This window comes from Acinonyx jubatus, chromosome C1 (assembly GCF_027475565.1).
Source record: "Acinonyx jubatus isolate Ajub_Pintada_27869175 chromosome C1, VMU_Ajub_asm_v1.0, whole genome shotgun sequence".
NCBI classification, from domain to species: domain Eukaryota; kingdom Metazoa; phylum Chordata; class Mammalia; order Carnivora; family Felidae; genus Acinonyx; species Acinonyx jubatus.
In genome coordinates, this window is record NC_069381.1 from 99,281,575 (window position 1) to 99,296,966 (window position 15,392).

At 38.9% G+C, this 15,392-nt stretch overlaps 1 protein-coding gene across 3 annotated transcripts in view; it reads right to left on the bottom strand.

Annotated features, from left to right (window-relative positions):
* GDAP2 (ganglioside induced differentiation associated protein 2) overlaps window positions 1-15,392 on the bottom strand; it is a 66,968-nt gene that overhangs the window by 24,751 nt on the left and 26,825 nt on the right. For all 3 annotated transcript variants that reach the window (XR_008295192.1, XM_015076177.3, XM_053214674.1), the window contains exons 8-10: window positions 13,368-13,524; window positions 3,651-3,727; window positions 2,847-2,923 (exon numbers count right to left, since the gene is read on the bottom strand). Coding sequence is in view for 2 of the 3 variants with exons in the window: in XM_015076177.3 (XP_014931663.1) it covers window positions 2,847-2,923; window positions 3,651-3,727; window positions 13,368-13,524 (311 nt within the window). In the remaining variant the exon portion in view is untranslated. The remainder of the gene's footprint in view (window positions 1-2,846; window positions 2,924-3,650; window positions 3,728-13,367; window positions 13,525-15,392) is intronic.

The window sequence follows — 15,392 nt, forward strand, 5'->3', positions numbered from 1 at the left end:
TCAGTCAATTGCGAGGTTTTCCCTCTCTAGGATAATAATGAATTGTAGAAGTACAATTTCTAGACTTCTGATCATTCTTGAAGTTTCTGCCTGAAACTCAATGAAAATCTTTGCAGTCTCTAGTGGGATGCAGACTTATGGCTCTCACGTAACCAAGAATTACTACAGAAGGACATTCTGAGTGATGCCTCCCTCCCATGGCTCACTTGGAGGACTAATTTTCTTGGCCTCTTTAATGTTGAGCTGAAATGAGGAAAAGGACAACAGGTTTAGTCAGTAGATGGCAATGAGCCGGGCAGCATTTCTAGAGCTCTGAAAGATTCAAATTTAATGTGACCCAGATCACATTAGAGAAACACTTCATTATAAGAAGGATGAAATTTAAGAGAAACATTAAACACGGAGCAGAGCTCCAATATGGGCAGGGCCAGGGTAACCCAGTGGTGTAGCTATAAACAATGACATAGAGGAAGCTAAGAATTAACCACTGAAAGATTATCAAACAGGCGATTTCCCAATTCTCCTCAGGATAGTCTTTGGCATTATCATGAGTAGACTAAAATGGATTAGCATCCAACTGCTACCAGAGCGGACGAAGGAGCAGGGCACTAACAACACACAGGATCCTTCCACTTTGCTGGTTTGGACCTCACAATGTATCTCATTATATTACATGAAATGATACATCATGGATATCCAGAACACCAAGCAAGTGCACGCCAAAATCAAATGCAGAGATTTATGTTTTTATTGGTTATCAATCACATTATTAATGATGAAAATGAATGTTATGTTGGTTGTTAATGACACAAAACAAATGGCTACAAGTAGAAACTTAGTAATGATATAATTTGCATCAGTCGAGCTTTTCCTGTGCATTTGTGTGTGTGTATTTTTATTATTATTTCTGCTTTTACCAGACTGCTTTTGGCCCTCTTTCTATCCACTCTCCACCCCCTGCAGGGCAATTAAGATACCCATTTTCAGCTTTAAATTCCCCATCTTTAACTTAAATGTTTTTCATTATAAGGAAGTATAGCCACATGACAGAAAAATGTAGAAAACAAGTTCTCCCCAAAACCATGACATCCATTTTGAAATATTTACATTTTGAGTTTTTACCTTTATGCTTAAAACAAAACAAGTTAAAGTCAGGGTATAGGCAATTAATGCACCACTTTTCTATTGATATTACATTATAAATATTTCTCTATAGTACTGTATTTATTTGCCTTTGTAACTATAACCTTTAAGGGTCACAAAATACTCCATCTGTGGATATGCCATAATTGTTAGAACTTTAAGTCATAGTTTTGTGGTACAAACCAGCCCATGGGAGCATGCCAGGTCCAATGCTTCCATAATTTTTTTTTTTTTTTTTTACCTAAACACCAGTGACCGGGAGCCTAAGGGCTTAGCCAGAAAGCAATGATCTGCTTTTGTACATATGTGTTTTATCTCAAAATTGTGTGCAATTTTTATATTTTTAGCTACAAAATTTGTTACTATGATTAAGAACGATTTGTTAAAGTGATTTTCCTCTTTTGTAGTCACTTTCTAATACAGTGATGTTCTTGGATGACCTATGTATTTATCTTTTGGATTCAATGGTCTCTTGCCCAAGTATTCCAATTTGGGCAGCTTCAGGCTCTACAGCTACTTCCATACTCAGATTATTTCCTTAGTACAAATTCTGAGGAACAGAATTCCTGGGTCGATGGATGTGACCACCTTTATCATTTTAATTCATCTTTGATGACAATGATTATTATTTAAAAGTTCAGGCCAGTTTTGAAAGTGAAAAAAGATATCTCATTCTGATTCGTTTTTTTTTTTTTTTTTTTGGATTACTAATCATTTTTATTTTTTATTTATTTTATTTTTTTAAGTTTATTTATTTTTGAGAGAGAGAGAGAGAGGAAGCATGCAGGGAAGGGGCGGGGGTGGGGAACAGAGGCTCTGAAGTGGGTTCCACGCTAACATCACAGAGCCCCATCCGGGGCTCAAACTCACAAACCATGAGATCATAACCAGAGTCAAAGGGGGATGCTCAACTGACTGAGCCACCCAGGCGCCCTGGATTACTAATCATTTCTTTATAAATTTTTTTTTTAATGTTTATTCATTTCTGAAAGACAGAGAGAGACAGGGCACAGGCAGGGGTGGGGCAGAGCGAGAGGGGGACACAGAATCTGAAGCAGGCTCCAGGCTCTGAGCTGTCAGCACAGAGCCCGACGCGGGGCTCCAACTCGCGAACTGTGAGATCATGACCTGAGCCGGAGTCGGATGCTCAACCGACTGAGCCACCCAGGCGCCCCAGTAATCATTTTTAAAAGCATAATCATTTTCTTATTTTTATTTGCCAGTAATAATACCATTTTTTCTCTTACGAATCTGTCCTTTGCATCCAAATGAAGGGGTTATGGAATTATGACATCTTGGGGTAACTACATCTCTGACTTCTTCTCTTCAGATAGGTACTCAAGAGTTAATTTTTCTTTTTTTCAAGACAAGCAGTATCTGATTGTTAGTACAATTATAACCTAGAGTGATTCCAACCCAAAACTCTCCGGCTACATCACATCCGAAACGGAGCGGCTGCGTTTTTGGAGATCATATGATGGCATTCTCGTATTTTCGAGAATTTGCTCTCCTACAGAGCAAAACCGAACCCCTAACGTACTGAAATGAATGGTGCATGCCAGCCTGCAGACCCAGGGCTGCTCCTCTGCCCAGATACACACATTTCCGCCCCCTCTCATATTCTCAGTCCTGATTCCAAATTCACATCCTACTAATTGTAAAAATCAACATCATGTGTAAAATAGAGCCTTGCTGTGGCTTACCTTGTCCATATCTATTAATGTGACAGGAATGTTTCTTCCAACTACCACCATCACTGTGCGCCCACAGTTATCAACACCTGCGAACGGGAAATGTGATCAGCGCCTAGAGACTTTATTCCAAGGCTGGACTCGGACACTGTAAAAACATTCTACACAAATATAAAAGACTGAAAACCAGGAACTTAACGTTTTTCAAATTTCATCCTCAGATTTCTTTCACTTTGTGGAAAACAATACATATATATATTTTAGCTTTATGAGGTTCTGATGACTGCACTTATTTTTAAGACAAAGGCTTCCTGCAGGTTTTAAATCAGGGATAGCCAAGGGTAAGGCTGCAGGGCCAAGGCCTTTTTATAAATAGGTTTTGTTCAAGTTTTAATAACATCAGTGATCCAGGAAAAACTAATGGGAACTCAATTCTGAAAATTAACAATTACTGCCTGAAAAAGGAATTTAATGGAGAAAGAGTGGAAATTTGAGAACTTTCCCCATCTCCGTTATATATTTAGACAAGGTTTGAATTTTGTATAGCAAGTGAATGGTATTTTTAAGAGCAGAAAAGATGTTAAAAGGTAAGAAAAGAGACATTAAGAAGAAGTGGACCAACGTAGAACTACAAGATGAAAATTTTATAGGTTGAGATGTTATTTTTAAGATCTTGATGATGAGCCAAACTATCCTCATTAGTATAAAAAATTTTTTTTTCATAGGCAAAATGGACAAAATCAGAGAAAAATGAAGTTTCTAGTAGCGTGCTAGGTGGGGTCCTTAAAAAGGAAAAGAAAAGCTACTTACGCTCACCTGTTTGGTATAAGGCTTTTAGAGAAGCAATATCAGATAGATCCTCAGATCTTGCTTGACACAACCAGCGATTATAACTAGAGAAATAAAGGATATAATTATTATAATAATCCCCTGTAAATTAAATTTACAAATGGAATCTGTTTCTTTCCCTAAAGAATGAGGTTTTATTATAATGTGCAAGAAGTTAAGGAGGGCATGTTATGCAGAATCTCAACCAATGTTGAGAAAATGTTAAACCAATGTTTATTATATAATAAACAAAGATAAGTCACTGAGAAAATGTGTTCATACTGCAGGATTTAAAATAATCCTTTATGATCAAGTGAAGACTATTCATATAAATGACAAAGACAGCAAGTACTCAAATGGACACTGTTTTCAAATACTATTATTTTCCCTTACTAAACAACATGGCAGAGAAGGCCTAAAGCAATAGCAGTTATCCAAAACAGATGTACACTCACCCAACGATTTACCGAGTGCTTACAAAACGCGAGGTATCGAGAATGCTACAGTGAATAAACACTGTCAGTGCCCTCGAGTTTACTTTTCAGATGAAAAACAAGTAAGTGTTTTACATGTTACATGGGACCACAAAGGAACTAGGTAATTTTATGTGGGAAGTCCAGGTTTATTTTAATGATTGGCTAATCAAACCAGTTGCACTGAGAACCCACAGAGCAGATCCCAGGGATCTTGGCTTAGCTTGGCTTTAGCTAAAAGGACATGAAAGCTGGAAGAGACGTTAAAGATCTCAAAGCGGGGAAACGACTTGCAAGGTCGAGCTAGTCTTAGTCACCAATTATTGCTAGAGTTGAATTTGAAGTTTACTCATATCTCCAGAGTTCTGGAAAGGTCAGTACTTTTTCTACTATTTCATACTGTTTTGTTGTAATTCAAAGTGCCACTTATTTGCAAAAACAGCTTTCACAGCACTGAAATCATGAGAAGCAACTCTGAAGAATCTAGGTTACATAGGGCAACATCCCACAACATGAGGAAAACTAAACCAGGAGAGGGAGACTTGGGTTCTAATCCTATCGCTTTCTGTGCAACCTTAGTAAGTAAAGCTGCTTCACCTCTATGGACCTGTTTCCTCATCCGTAAAGTGGCGTTTACAGAGGACACCTTTCAGCTATAATGTACACTCACACAACTAAGGGTATTTAATACGAAACCTATTACATATGGATTGTAATCAACAAGTGATATGTCTGCTAGTATCACAGACATTGAACTGCCTGTGAAAAACATACTTGGTATCACAAGATTCTACAGTTTAAATCTGGAAACTTACCCACCTACGCAAATTGAAAAGTGAAAGACAAAATAGCTTTCAACTCTGGCTTAAGACATAACTTGCAACTCAAGAAAAGAACTATGTTTATATAAGGTCGTTCTCCCTTATCCCTATGTACTGTTCCAAAATTTTAGAGTCATTTCCTTGGTTATTCACATGAAATCCGCAAAGGTACTGTTTTCTAACTGTCTTACGGTTAAGTCATCTCACTGCAAGACTGAACAGATCATAAGTGTCTCATGAGTTCCACAGGTCCGACCTGGCATAAAACATGTAACAGGAATTCAGTAAACGTCTGTTAATTTCTATACTCCATTCATGTATTCATTAGCTCACTTTTCAAAGGTGCAGGGCATACATGCAAATGTCTGCATCATAGTAGGGACTCTAAGCTTTGTTGAATGAAATAATAAACATAAGTATTATTCAAGATATTTGGGGGGGCACTGGAGAATGATAATAAAAGGCACTTGGTTTCAAAGATTTTAAAGCTGAATATATGAGACAGACACATATTACAAAGAATAAACTTTGTAACAGGATGGAACGAAACAAGCAGTCCAACAGACGTCTAAAATTCTATCAATCAAGTGTCAGAGGAGGACTGGCGGGGGTGCGGATAGTGGGAGTGGAGTGGAGGCAAGATCCAGACATGCAGAATTAACTGTTCTCTTCTTTGAACCACAAAGATTAGTACAAGGCTTCACCCACTTACTGCCAGTGTTTGCTTCTACTCAGACCACATGACAGAGAATATGGCTTATTTGTCTCCATATTTCCAGCCAATCCCTAGGGTAGCTCCTGATACTTAGTAACGATGTGTTCAATGAACTCTGAAAAAAATCTTTTTCGAATTGGAATTCAGGTGAACAAAACAAAATTAATTAGCCTTGGTTCAAATCCCTCTCATCACGGGTACACACATGGTTCTCTTTAAAAAACTGCTTATCTAATTACTTATGTTTAATGAAGTAATAAGTACTGCGAAACCTCCTGGCCAAAACAAAAGCAGGCACTCTCACAATAATCTACATGTAATCACATGGTCACTTCCCTCCAATTCTGGCCCCTGCCTCCTCTCCTCCCGCCCCCCCCCCCCCCCCCATAACCAGTGTCTGGAATCACAGGTTCATCATTTTCTTGCTTTCCTTTTTATATCTTTTTTTGTTCATTTGTATGTATTCCTAAGAAGTTTTTTGGAAAAAGCTTACCACTCTGTATGTAATCTCTTGGGTCTTGTTTGACCTACTGGACTGCTAAGATTCATCTGTATCATTGGGTGGCATTGTTCTTCATTCACCTTGATTACCATGTAAACTGTAGCTGTACTACATGAAAACGACGCTTTTTTTTCATCTACTCTCCTACTGGTGGGCGCCCGGACTGTTCCCAGGTTTGTGCTCCTGTGCACAGTGCTACGATCAACTTATTTTACATGTTTCCTGGTATATGTGTGCATGCGTTCTCTTGGGTAGCTACATAAGGGTTGAAGTGCTAGGTTACAGGTATATTCAGTTTTGGGAGGTAAGGCCAGACCCCTTTTCCAAAGGGTTGTACCTACTTGTGCTTCTACAAGCAATGGATACGACTTCCTGGGAACCCATGTCCTCAGCACGTGGTATTGGCAGATGTTTTAACTTTTGCCAGTCGGGTTTGAAAGGGTATCTCATTTCTCTGGTCACTAATGATGCTGAGAACCTACCTGTTCATATTTATTGGACATGCCTTCTGTGAGATGCCTGTTCATATTGTTTTTCTAGAGGGCCATTTGTTCTTTTCTCACTCACCTGTAGGAATTTTTTGTATATTCTTGATCCTAGTCATTTTCCAGTTATGTTTACCGTGAACACTCCCATTCTGTAACTTGTTTTTCACTTTAAGATTCACTGCTCCATCTGCCAGAACTCTTAATTTTAATGCAGTCAAAACTATTTTTTCTTTTACAGTCAATTCCTTTTATATCTTGTCTAAGAAACCTGTCCTTTCTCCAAGGTATAAAAGACACTATCCTACAACTTCTTCCATGAGTTTTAATTAAAAAAAAAATTTAAGGCCTCAATCCATCTAAAATTGACTTTAGTCCATGGTGTGAATCCTGATATGGTATAAACTCTAAAATGTTGTTAACCTTGATCTGTGATTAACAGCTTGAGATCCTAGAATAGATTTTGGCTGGCAAAATCTATACGAGCATATTCATGGGGAGAAGGTTTATAGCTTACATGTGATTCTTTAAAGGCTTTATGATTCAAAAAGGTTTAGTTTCTAAGCCTGAGACGAATTCCAATGCAACAACTCAGGACTGCAATCTTCAGCTGGTTTCTTCTTTATTCTAATCAAGTCTCCTCCCTTCCCACTACGGATCATAGAAGTTTAATTTGATTATCTATCAACTTTCTTTTCCTTTAAACAAGAATTTGGAAGAAGGGAATAGAAGCAAAAGATGTTAGCTTTATCTCCTCAGCTAACATGTTTGTTTCCCTCAACTATTAAAAAAATATTTTAGGAGCGCCTGGGTGGCTCAGTCGGTTGAGCGTCCCGACTTCAGCTCAGGTCATGATCTCGCGGCTGGTGAGCTGGAGCCCCGCGTCGGGCTCTGTGCTGACAGCTTGGAGCCTGAAGCCTGCTTCGTATTCTAAGTCTCCCTCTCTCTCTTCTCTGGCCCTCCCTTGCTCATGCTATCTCTGTCTCTCAAAAATAAGCATTAAAAAAATTTCAAAACAATTTTAAAACTTCCATTATATCTCTTATAAACTGCACCTCATTTGTTGCTATAGTTTCTGCACTTTTTTTCAATAAAGACGTACAATTTTTTACCCCAATCCAACAATCAAAACAAATGCTAAAAGGAAAGTATCAACTTAAAACAGTTTCTTGTTTTCTTAGAGCTTATTCCAGGTAAACGGATTTCTATTACCTGCTGGGTAAATTGCAATAATCACAGGTAAACAGTCACACAAAATATGGCAACACGGCAGCGAAGGGAGCCACTACAGTGCTCTGAAGGCAGAAATACTGAGTGGACAGATTCTCAACAGGCTGCAATCAACTAAGGCTGGATGCCGTCCTCACAAAGCTAACAGAAGGCAATTTCTTCCAGTTAATCAATTACCATCCACGTGCATAACCACAGGTTGAATGATGAAGAAAAGATACGCTAAATTATTCTTAAAAGACTAATGGCTAACATATTTGTGTGTAACCAATAGCCCAGGGAGAATGTTGGCTTTGGAATCAACATAAGCTTTCCTGACCTGATGGAACTGCCCCACGCTGGACTTGGTTAGGACCCCTGTCACATACTCATTGGACCCTGTAAGTTTAAATAAATTATTCATACAATACTTAGTTTAACATTTCTCTCCTCTGCAAGACCCGAAGCTCCATGAGGCTGACACTGGAGCTGTCTCGCATGTCACTATTATGTTTTCAGCATGACACCTAGCACATTAGTAAGGGCTCAGAAAATACTTAACAGTGAAGGAGATGAAGTTTTTATTCCGGAAAATGACTTAAGAGTTGTTGGCAATTGGATCTTAAGCCAAGCGAGGAACACTAACGGAAAAAGAAAAAGTTACTGTAATATAATTTTAAGAGTTTTAAAGCTGTATTTTTGAAAAAGAATATCTAGGTTGCTTCCTAATTTTTGTAAGTAAGCCAACTTGTACCTTACGATATACCCAAATCACTGTCACAACTGGATAGAAGACCTAGAAATATTAGTAAAGAATTAGGCAACATGCCTAATTTTTTCAGATGTTAAAAAGAATTACCACACAGAGGTAATGATGTGGCGAGGTAGTGCTGGGCAAACAATGATCTGACTCTATAAAGACAATCCATGGGACCTTAGTGTTGTTACTGATGGAAGAATTGAAAGCTTTCAAAAAGATATTGCTAACTAAAGACCTACTTCCTCAGAGATTAAAAAAAAAAAAAAAAAAAATCACTCGATCAACCCGATCAACCCACATAATGAACAGAAACCAGACCTGTTATGTGTAAATAAAGCCTTATTTAGACAAAATAAGAGAAATAAATAAACTGAGAAAAACCACAGCGTGATATCTTAAAACATTCAGCACGTAGCAGAGTAAGCACTCAGTTATGTTATAACTCGTAGACAAGGAGTCATCAAATCTCAAACCTTTTGGTCTCGGGACCCTTTGATGTTTATGTCAGTTATCTCTACCAACATTTACCACGTTAGAAATAAAAACAGAAATGTTAAAAGTGCTTATTTGTAAATCTAAAAACGACGAAAACCTTTACGTGAACACTAAGCGACTTTACACGACAAAAACTGTGTTTTGGGAGAAGGGTTAATACTCCTCGTTTTGGCAAATCTCTTTAGGTTCTGCTGGATTCTCACATCTGCTTCTGCATTTAATCTACTGCAATGTCACACAGTAAGTAGCCTCTGGGAAACTCCACTGAACGGTGGGCGGAGGAGGAGGACAAGGGCAAATAGTCTGAGTAGCATCACAAAACTGGTTTTGGTCTCTTGGGCTCCCTGAAAGGGTCTCTGGTTCCTTGCCCACCCTTCTGAGCCTCTGTTATTACTCCGAAGTATCCTGCAGCATAGCTATGAGACTCAACCTCATTTGTAATCATCACAGACGCTGGGCACTTAAATGGAAATCTGACAACGTTTTGATTCAGACCACTCAAGAGCACAGTGTGACAGAGGCACCTCACCCGCCCGTTTCTCAGTGCAGGCTTTGGGAGCCACAGGCTGTGTTTTGACTACACAGTCACAGCCTGACCGCTGCCCAGAACACACCCCGACACCTGAAGACCATGTGGCTCACTCATGAATTTTAAAACAGAGGGACTACCTTAATTATCTCTGGCTACTTCAATATCTAGAATGTTATCTTGTACAGTGTAAATATTCAACATTTTCTGAACTGAATGGAAACTATCAACTGTGCAACAAATGTGAATCTCAAGATCAAGGCCCTCTACCAACAAGGACAGTGCTTTCCATGCTGTATTCACATTCCTTCTGAGAAGCTATCCCTTTGCCGAGGACTCCTTTCCAGAAAGGAGTGAAGAGCTTTTAATGCTGACTTGAACTAGTCACTGAACTAATCATTAAGTGAAACAAATCTCATTAAAGAGAGAAAGAGACACACACAGACAAGTATCCAGTCCAAACACAAACTTCAAAATTTCCAGATTATCCATACTACTCATGGAGAAATGAAAAAGGTATGAGGGGTGCACGTGTGTGTAGAAGAGAAAGACAGAGAACAGGGTGACTGATTTGAGGAAAGTGGCTGCAATGCAGTTCTTTGAATATGAATACAAAAAATCTCTAGTCCTTTGCCACCGTGTCTGAAGTTGGTTTGTGTAAGTGGGCTGAAGAAGGTGGCGGAGAAGGGAGATGTGCCGTACTCGCCACTCGGAAGGCTCTTTCTCAGTGAGCTGTGACTCTGGGCGAGCCAGTCTTGGGGATCATTTACCCTCTAAAAAGGGGTCAGACTACATCAGTGATTTAGGATGCAGAAGAATCACTTATGAAACTTTAGAAACTTTCCACAGAGGTTCTGATGCAGGAAGTTTGGTGTGGGGCATACACATTTTTAGCAAGCAGCCCGGGTGATGATAATGCTTACAGACCATGTGTTCCACTTTGGAAAACTGTATCAGACGATTACCAACATTCCTTTTGACTATGGGTATTCATTCACGAGAAACCACAAACCAGTGGTTCTTGAAGTGTGGTCCACAGTCTTGACGCTTTTCAGGGGGTTTCCAAAGTCAAAACCGTTCTCATCATCATACTGAAACATCATTTGCCTCTTTCACTGTGTTCACATTTGCACCCATGGCGGAAAAACAACTGTTGAGTCAAACTACTGGTGCCTTATGATGAACCATGGTGGAGGCCCCAGATTGTACTAGCAGTCACTATGCTCTTCTGTTGCCAAAATTCCCAGAGAACCAAAAAAAAAAAAAAAAAAGAAAAAAAAAAGAAAAAGAAAAAAGCCAGTTTTATTTAAGAATGTCTTTGATGAGGAAGTAAAAATTATTATTTTCATTAAATCAACCCTTGGGAACACATCTTTTTAATTTTAATGTAGCACAGAATGGGAAGAACACTTCTACATACCGAAGTATGAGGTTGTCTTGAAGAAAAGCACTGTGTGACTTAGAAGCTGAACTAGTTGCTTTTTTTTCATGGGACACTGTTTTTCTTCAAACAATGACTGGCAGACAAACTGTGGTTATTCAACATGAGTATTTGGAAGATGTTTTCTCAAAAATGAATAAAGTGACCCTGTCGTTTTCAGAAAAACAACCAACGGTATTTCTTGCCAATGATAAAACTTGAGATTTAAAATGCACATACAATTTTGAAAAATTCGTCTCTATCACCAGAAGCTTAGAGCTCCTAATACTTAAAGACTTTTCTGATGAGGTCAGTGGCAATATTAATATAATTTCTTCATATTGGGTACTGAAATCTGTCAATATTTAGAAGATCCGAATAATTCAGTGGATCGATGTTTTCCAACAGAAAATGTTATACATTCATGCTATAAATTCCTATTATAAAACCAATTCAAAGAGGACAGAACAAAACATTTTAATATATCAGAATATAAAAATTCATGGATATGCTTTGAGATTCCCGATTACCACTAAACTGTAAGAAACTATCATTTATCGAGTTATGTTGTAATAGCAGAAAATACCATAAATTATTTGAAAAGGCTATTAACATACGCCTCTCCTTCCCAATTATGTATCTGAGTGGGGCTGGATTTTCTTCATACACTTCACCCAAAACAACTTATTGCAACAGTCTGAATGCTGATATGAGAATCCAGCTGTCTTCTATTAAGCCAAACATTAAAACATTTGCAAAAATGTAAAACAGTGCCATTTCTTCTATTTTTTTTAGTTATTTTTCATAAAAACACAATGGATTATTTTTAAATAAATTAATGATTTCTCATACGATAAATACTGGTAGACACAAACCACGTAAACAAAAGCTCTCTGGGGTCCTTAACAATTTTTAAGAGTGCAAAGGGGACCTAAGACAAAACAGTTTAAACACTGCCTCCGACCAAAAAAAGGTACCCAGATCTAGCAGTGCATGAATCACCATGTGAAAAAGTTCAAAATATATACAGATGCCAAAGTCCCAGTCATGTGAGGGAGAACCCCATCACTGTATTTAAAGAAAAATGTTTGCCAGTTGATTCTTACACATGCAAATTTAGAAACCACTGAAACTATCATTTGCTGGCCACTGCTTGTGGAAAAGCTGTTCATTGGTGCCCCCTAGCGGCAAATTTGCTGTGTTTCTAAAAATAAAATCAGAATAAAACGAAGACCAGAAAATCACCAGATACAAAGTTCTAATTCTGTAAGGGACTGCAGAGGTCATCCAGTCCACTCCCACTTACAGACGGAGACTGACAACAACCACACATCACTACAAGATACTGTGATAGAGGCTATGCTTTGCTTAAGTACAGGTGTGAAAAAGCATACAGGAGAAGCCATCTATTCCAGACTTCCCTTCCACCTATTCTGGCTTATCTCCAGGGAGATAAATTTCCAGAGGCAATCACTTTTAAGCTGAAACCTGGAGAATGGGCAGGAATTGAAGGATGAGAGTATTTTGGTCAAAAGGGATGGCAAGTACCAAAGCTAAAAGGTAAAATAGACCAGGATTTGCTCAGTACTGAAGAGAACAACAGTGATCGATTTTAAGAGCTTGCTAAAGTACCAGGCGCTCACAACAATCCCATGAGATGTTAACCTCTCAACCAACCCTATAAGGTAATGCTGATACGAACTATAATTTACCATTTTTCTTTCCTGTAAAAGTGCCTGAAAAGCAGCTAGTTTTCCAAAGACTGTTAATCCTTGGAAAAGCTTACCCAGAAGCACATAAGCTGCTTTTCTTTATGCTTGAAAAAGGACTTATTCAGAATTGCTTTAGAAGACACCTGAAAGAAATGGAATGGCTTTTAAGGTCCCTGGGATAAATCAGGGAGAAATAAAGTGTTTTTAAATGTAACGAAACTATAGATTACGCTTTAGTTATAAATACAACAAAGTTAAGTAAAATCTTTGTTAACTCTGCCTTTCCCTTCCCCTAGTTGCTACTTTTAGAACTTCACCCAGAGGCACCACAACTATAGTAGAAAGAGTGGGGGCTCAGAAATCTGATGTGCATCTGAACACTGGCTTCGCTACATTTTAACTGTCACCGCTGAGAAGTTAACTTTGATTTTCTGCATCTACCAAATAGGGACAACATCTTCCTCACCGGATTGTCATGAAAAATAGACTAGAATACATTATATGTTGATCACTTGGCAGCTGTAAGGTCCCTTCTTATTCCTCAAGTCCTTCCATGTCTATCAGTCCAAAGGGGTTCGCCTTACTTTCTCTGATGCTGCTTCTGCAGGGCTGCCTCTGATAACTGGCCCTGAAGGATCAGTCTTCTCTGCTTATCAATATCTCCTTCCATTCGAGCAAAAGCATGAGAGCCGATGAAAGAGAGATCTACTCCCAAGCCTTCAGCCTCCTCTTCTTGGTTGTCTGTAACAAAAATACTATCAATAGAGAGCGTAGGACAACACCCGACTATAAATGCTACAGACTGTGAATGCCTAAGAGGGAGGACTGTGAGGTAATCAAAAACACTGGGGTTAAGGGTATTTTTTTTTTCTTGAGAATCAAACTGAAATCAGATTTAGGCATTTAACGAACTGAAATAACGCAAGAAACCCCCTGTCCCTGTGTGACAGAAGTTTTAGGAATACCAAGGTGACCTAGGTGTCACTTCAGGAAGGAAAGAGTAGAACCTAATGATAAGCAAAAAGAAGTAATTATACAGAATGCAGGCTGAAAGATGGACTGTCACACCACATCTGACAAAACAAATAAAAAAGAACAAATGTTTGGGATCATTGATCCAGAACTGCTTAAGGAGGGAGCACGTGGTTAGCGGACACAGAAACTGGAGTCCTTTTGTTGGATAAGCCCCAATGACAGACGGCTGGAGCGGGACTGCAGGACCCACATTCACTAGGATAACGTTTCATTCTAATGTAGCATCCTGGTTTTCTCTACTGGTCATGCCTATGTAATCATTCCGACCTGTCAGAGTTCTAGTTTTCACTACGAATTAATAAATTAACTTTCCAATTTACCCATATGATCATTTTGTTTGGCTAGATGTCAGTACTTCGGGAATGGATCATCTCTTAATTTGCTCCTCACTGCCTTCCCAGATTTATTAAAAAAAAAAAAAAAATGTCTTTAAAGAAAGGAAAAAAAAAATAACTTGGACCATGGGGAGCTTCCCAAGGTGATGCCACTACTTGAAGCCCAGCCAGGTGGGCCACCTCAGTGGGACTTCCTTACCTCTACTTACTGCTCTTCAAATTGTGACAGGTCAATAGCTCAGAAAGTGTGCTTTTATGAACAAATACCCACGAATGAATCAAGTAAGCTGACTTTACATCTATTTTAACAGACTGAACATTCTAATTGAAAAGATTTATGAGCACTAAGGCCTACATTTTTGAGGTGATCAAGCACTCTTTGTGAATGGTTGACACAAGGACCCCTTTGCCTAACGAGCTGGCCTAATCTGCTGCCCAGCATTACGATCTCGAATTGGGTTTTGCTATTCATTACTCCTTGTCATACAAAATGTATTTACCCACTTAGGAAAAACTATATTCTTTAGTGGTGGTCCTAAGCATGAGAATTCCAAATAAGTCTGGGCGTATCCTAAAGTACACAGGCAGCCCTCCAGCAAAGCTTGGTTCAGACATTTCCTGGTGGTAAACCACTTACAATTCCTCCAGTGGAGTTAAGGCTGCGTACTGGTGATAAAAAGGAGATGAGCAGCCTTCTACAGATTTTTACCTTGATGCTCATTTACAAGTGTTCACAGCAGGAATCTCACAGTAATTCCTAGACTGCTGAATTTTCAGATCAAGTTCTAGCACTGAAGCATGTAAGGCATGCCTCCACAGAAGGGAGTTATGGCCTTCACCATGTCCCCGTGAAGACCAGTGCAAGCTGTCAGCACAGATTCAGAAGGGCTCTCACCCTACCGTGTTCTGCCACTGCTCCAATCTACATGAGTATATAACTTAAAGAAACCAAAAGAGTGAGAACAGCATTCTTGTTTCAATATTTAATATTAGGTCTGGCTTTTAGAGGACATATTGTTGAAGCTGTTGACAATTTCAGATGATTGTGTACTTCAGGAAGGTGAAAATGTTGTTATACCCAACTCTGGATCTCTACTGCCTAACAAACTTGATGTTGTGTGTGTGTGTGTGTGTGTGTGTGTGTGTGTGTGTATAAACATACATTTTTTTTTTAGCTTAAAGACTACACTTGGGGGCCCCTGGGTGGCTCAGTCGGTTAAGCGCCTGAATCTTGGTTTG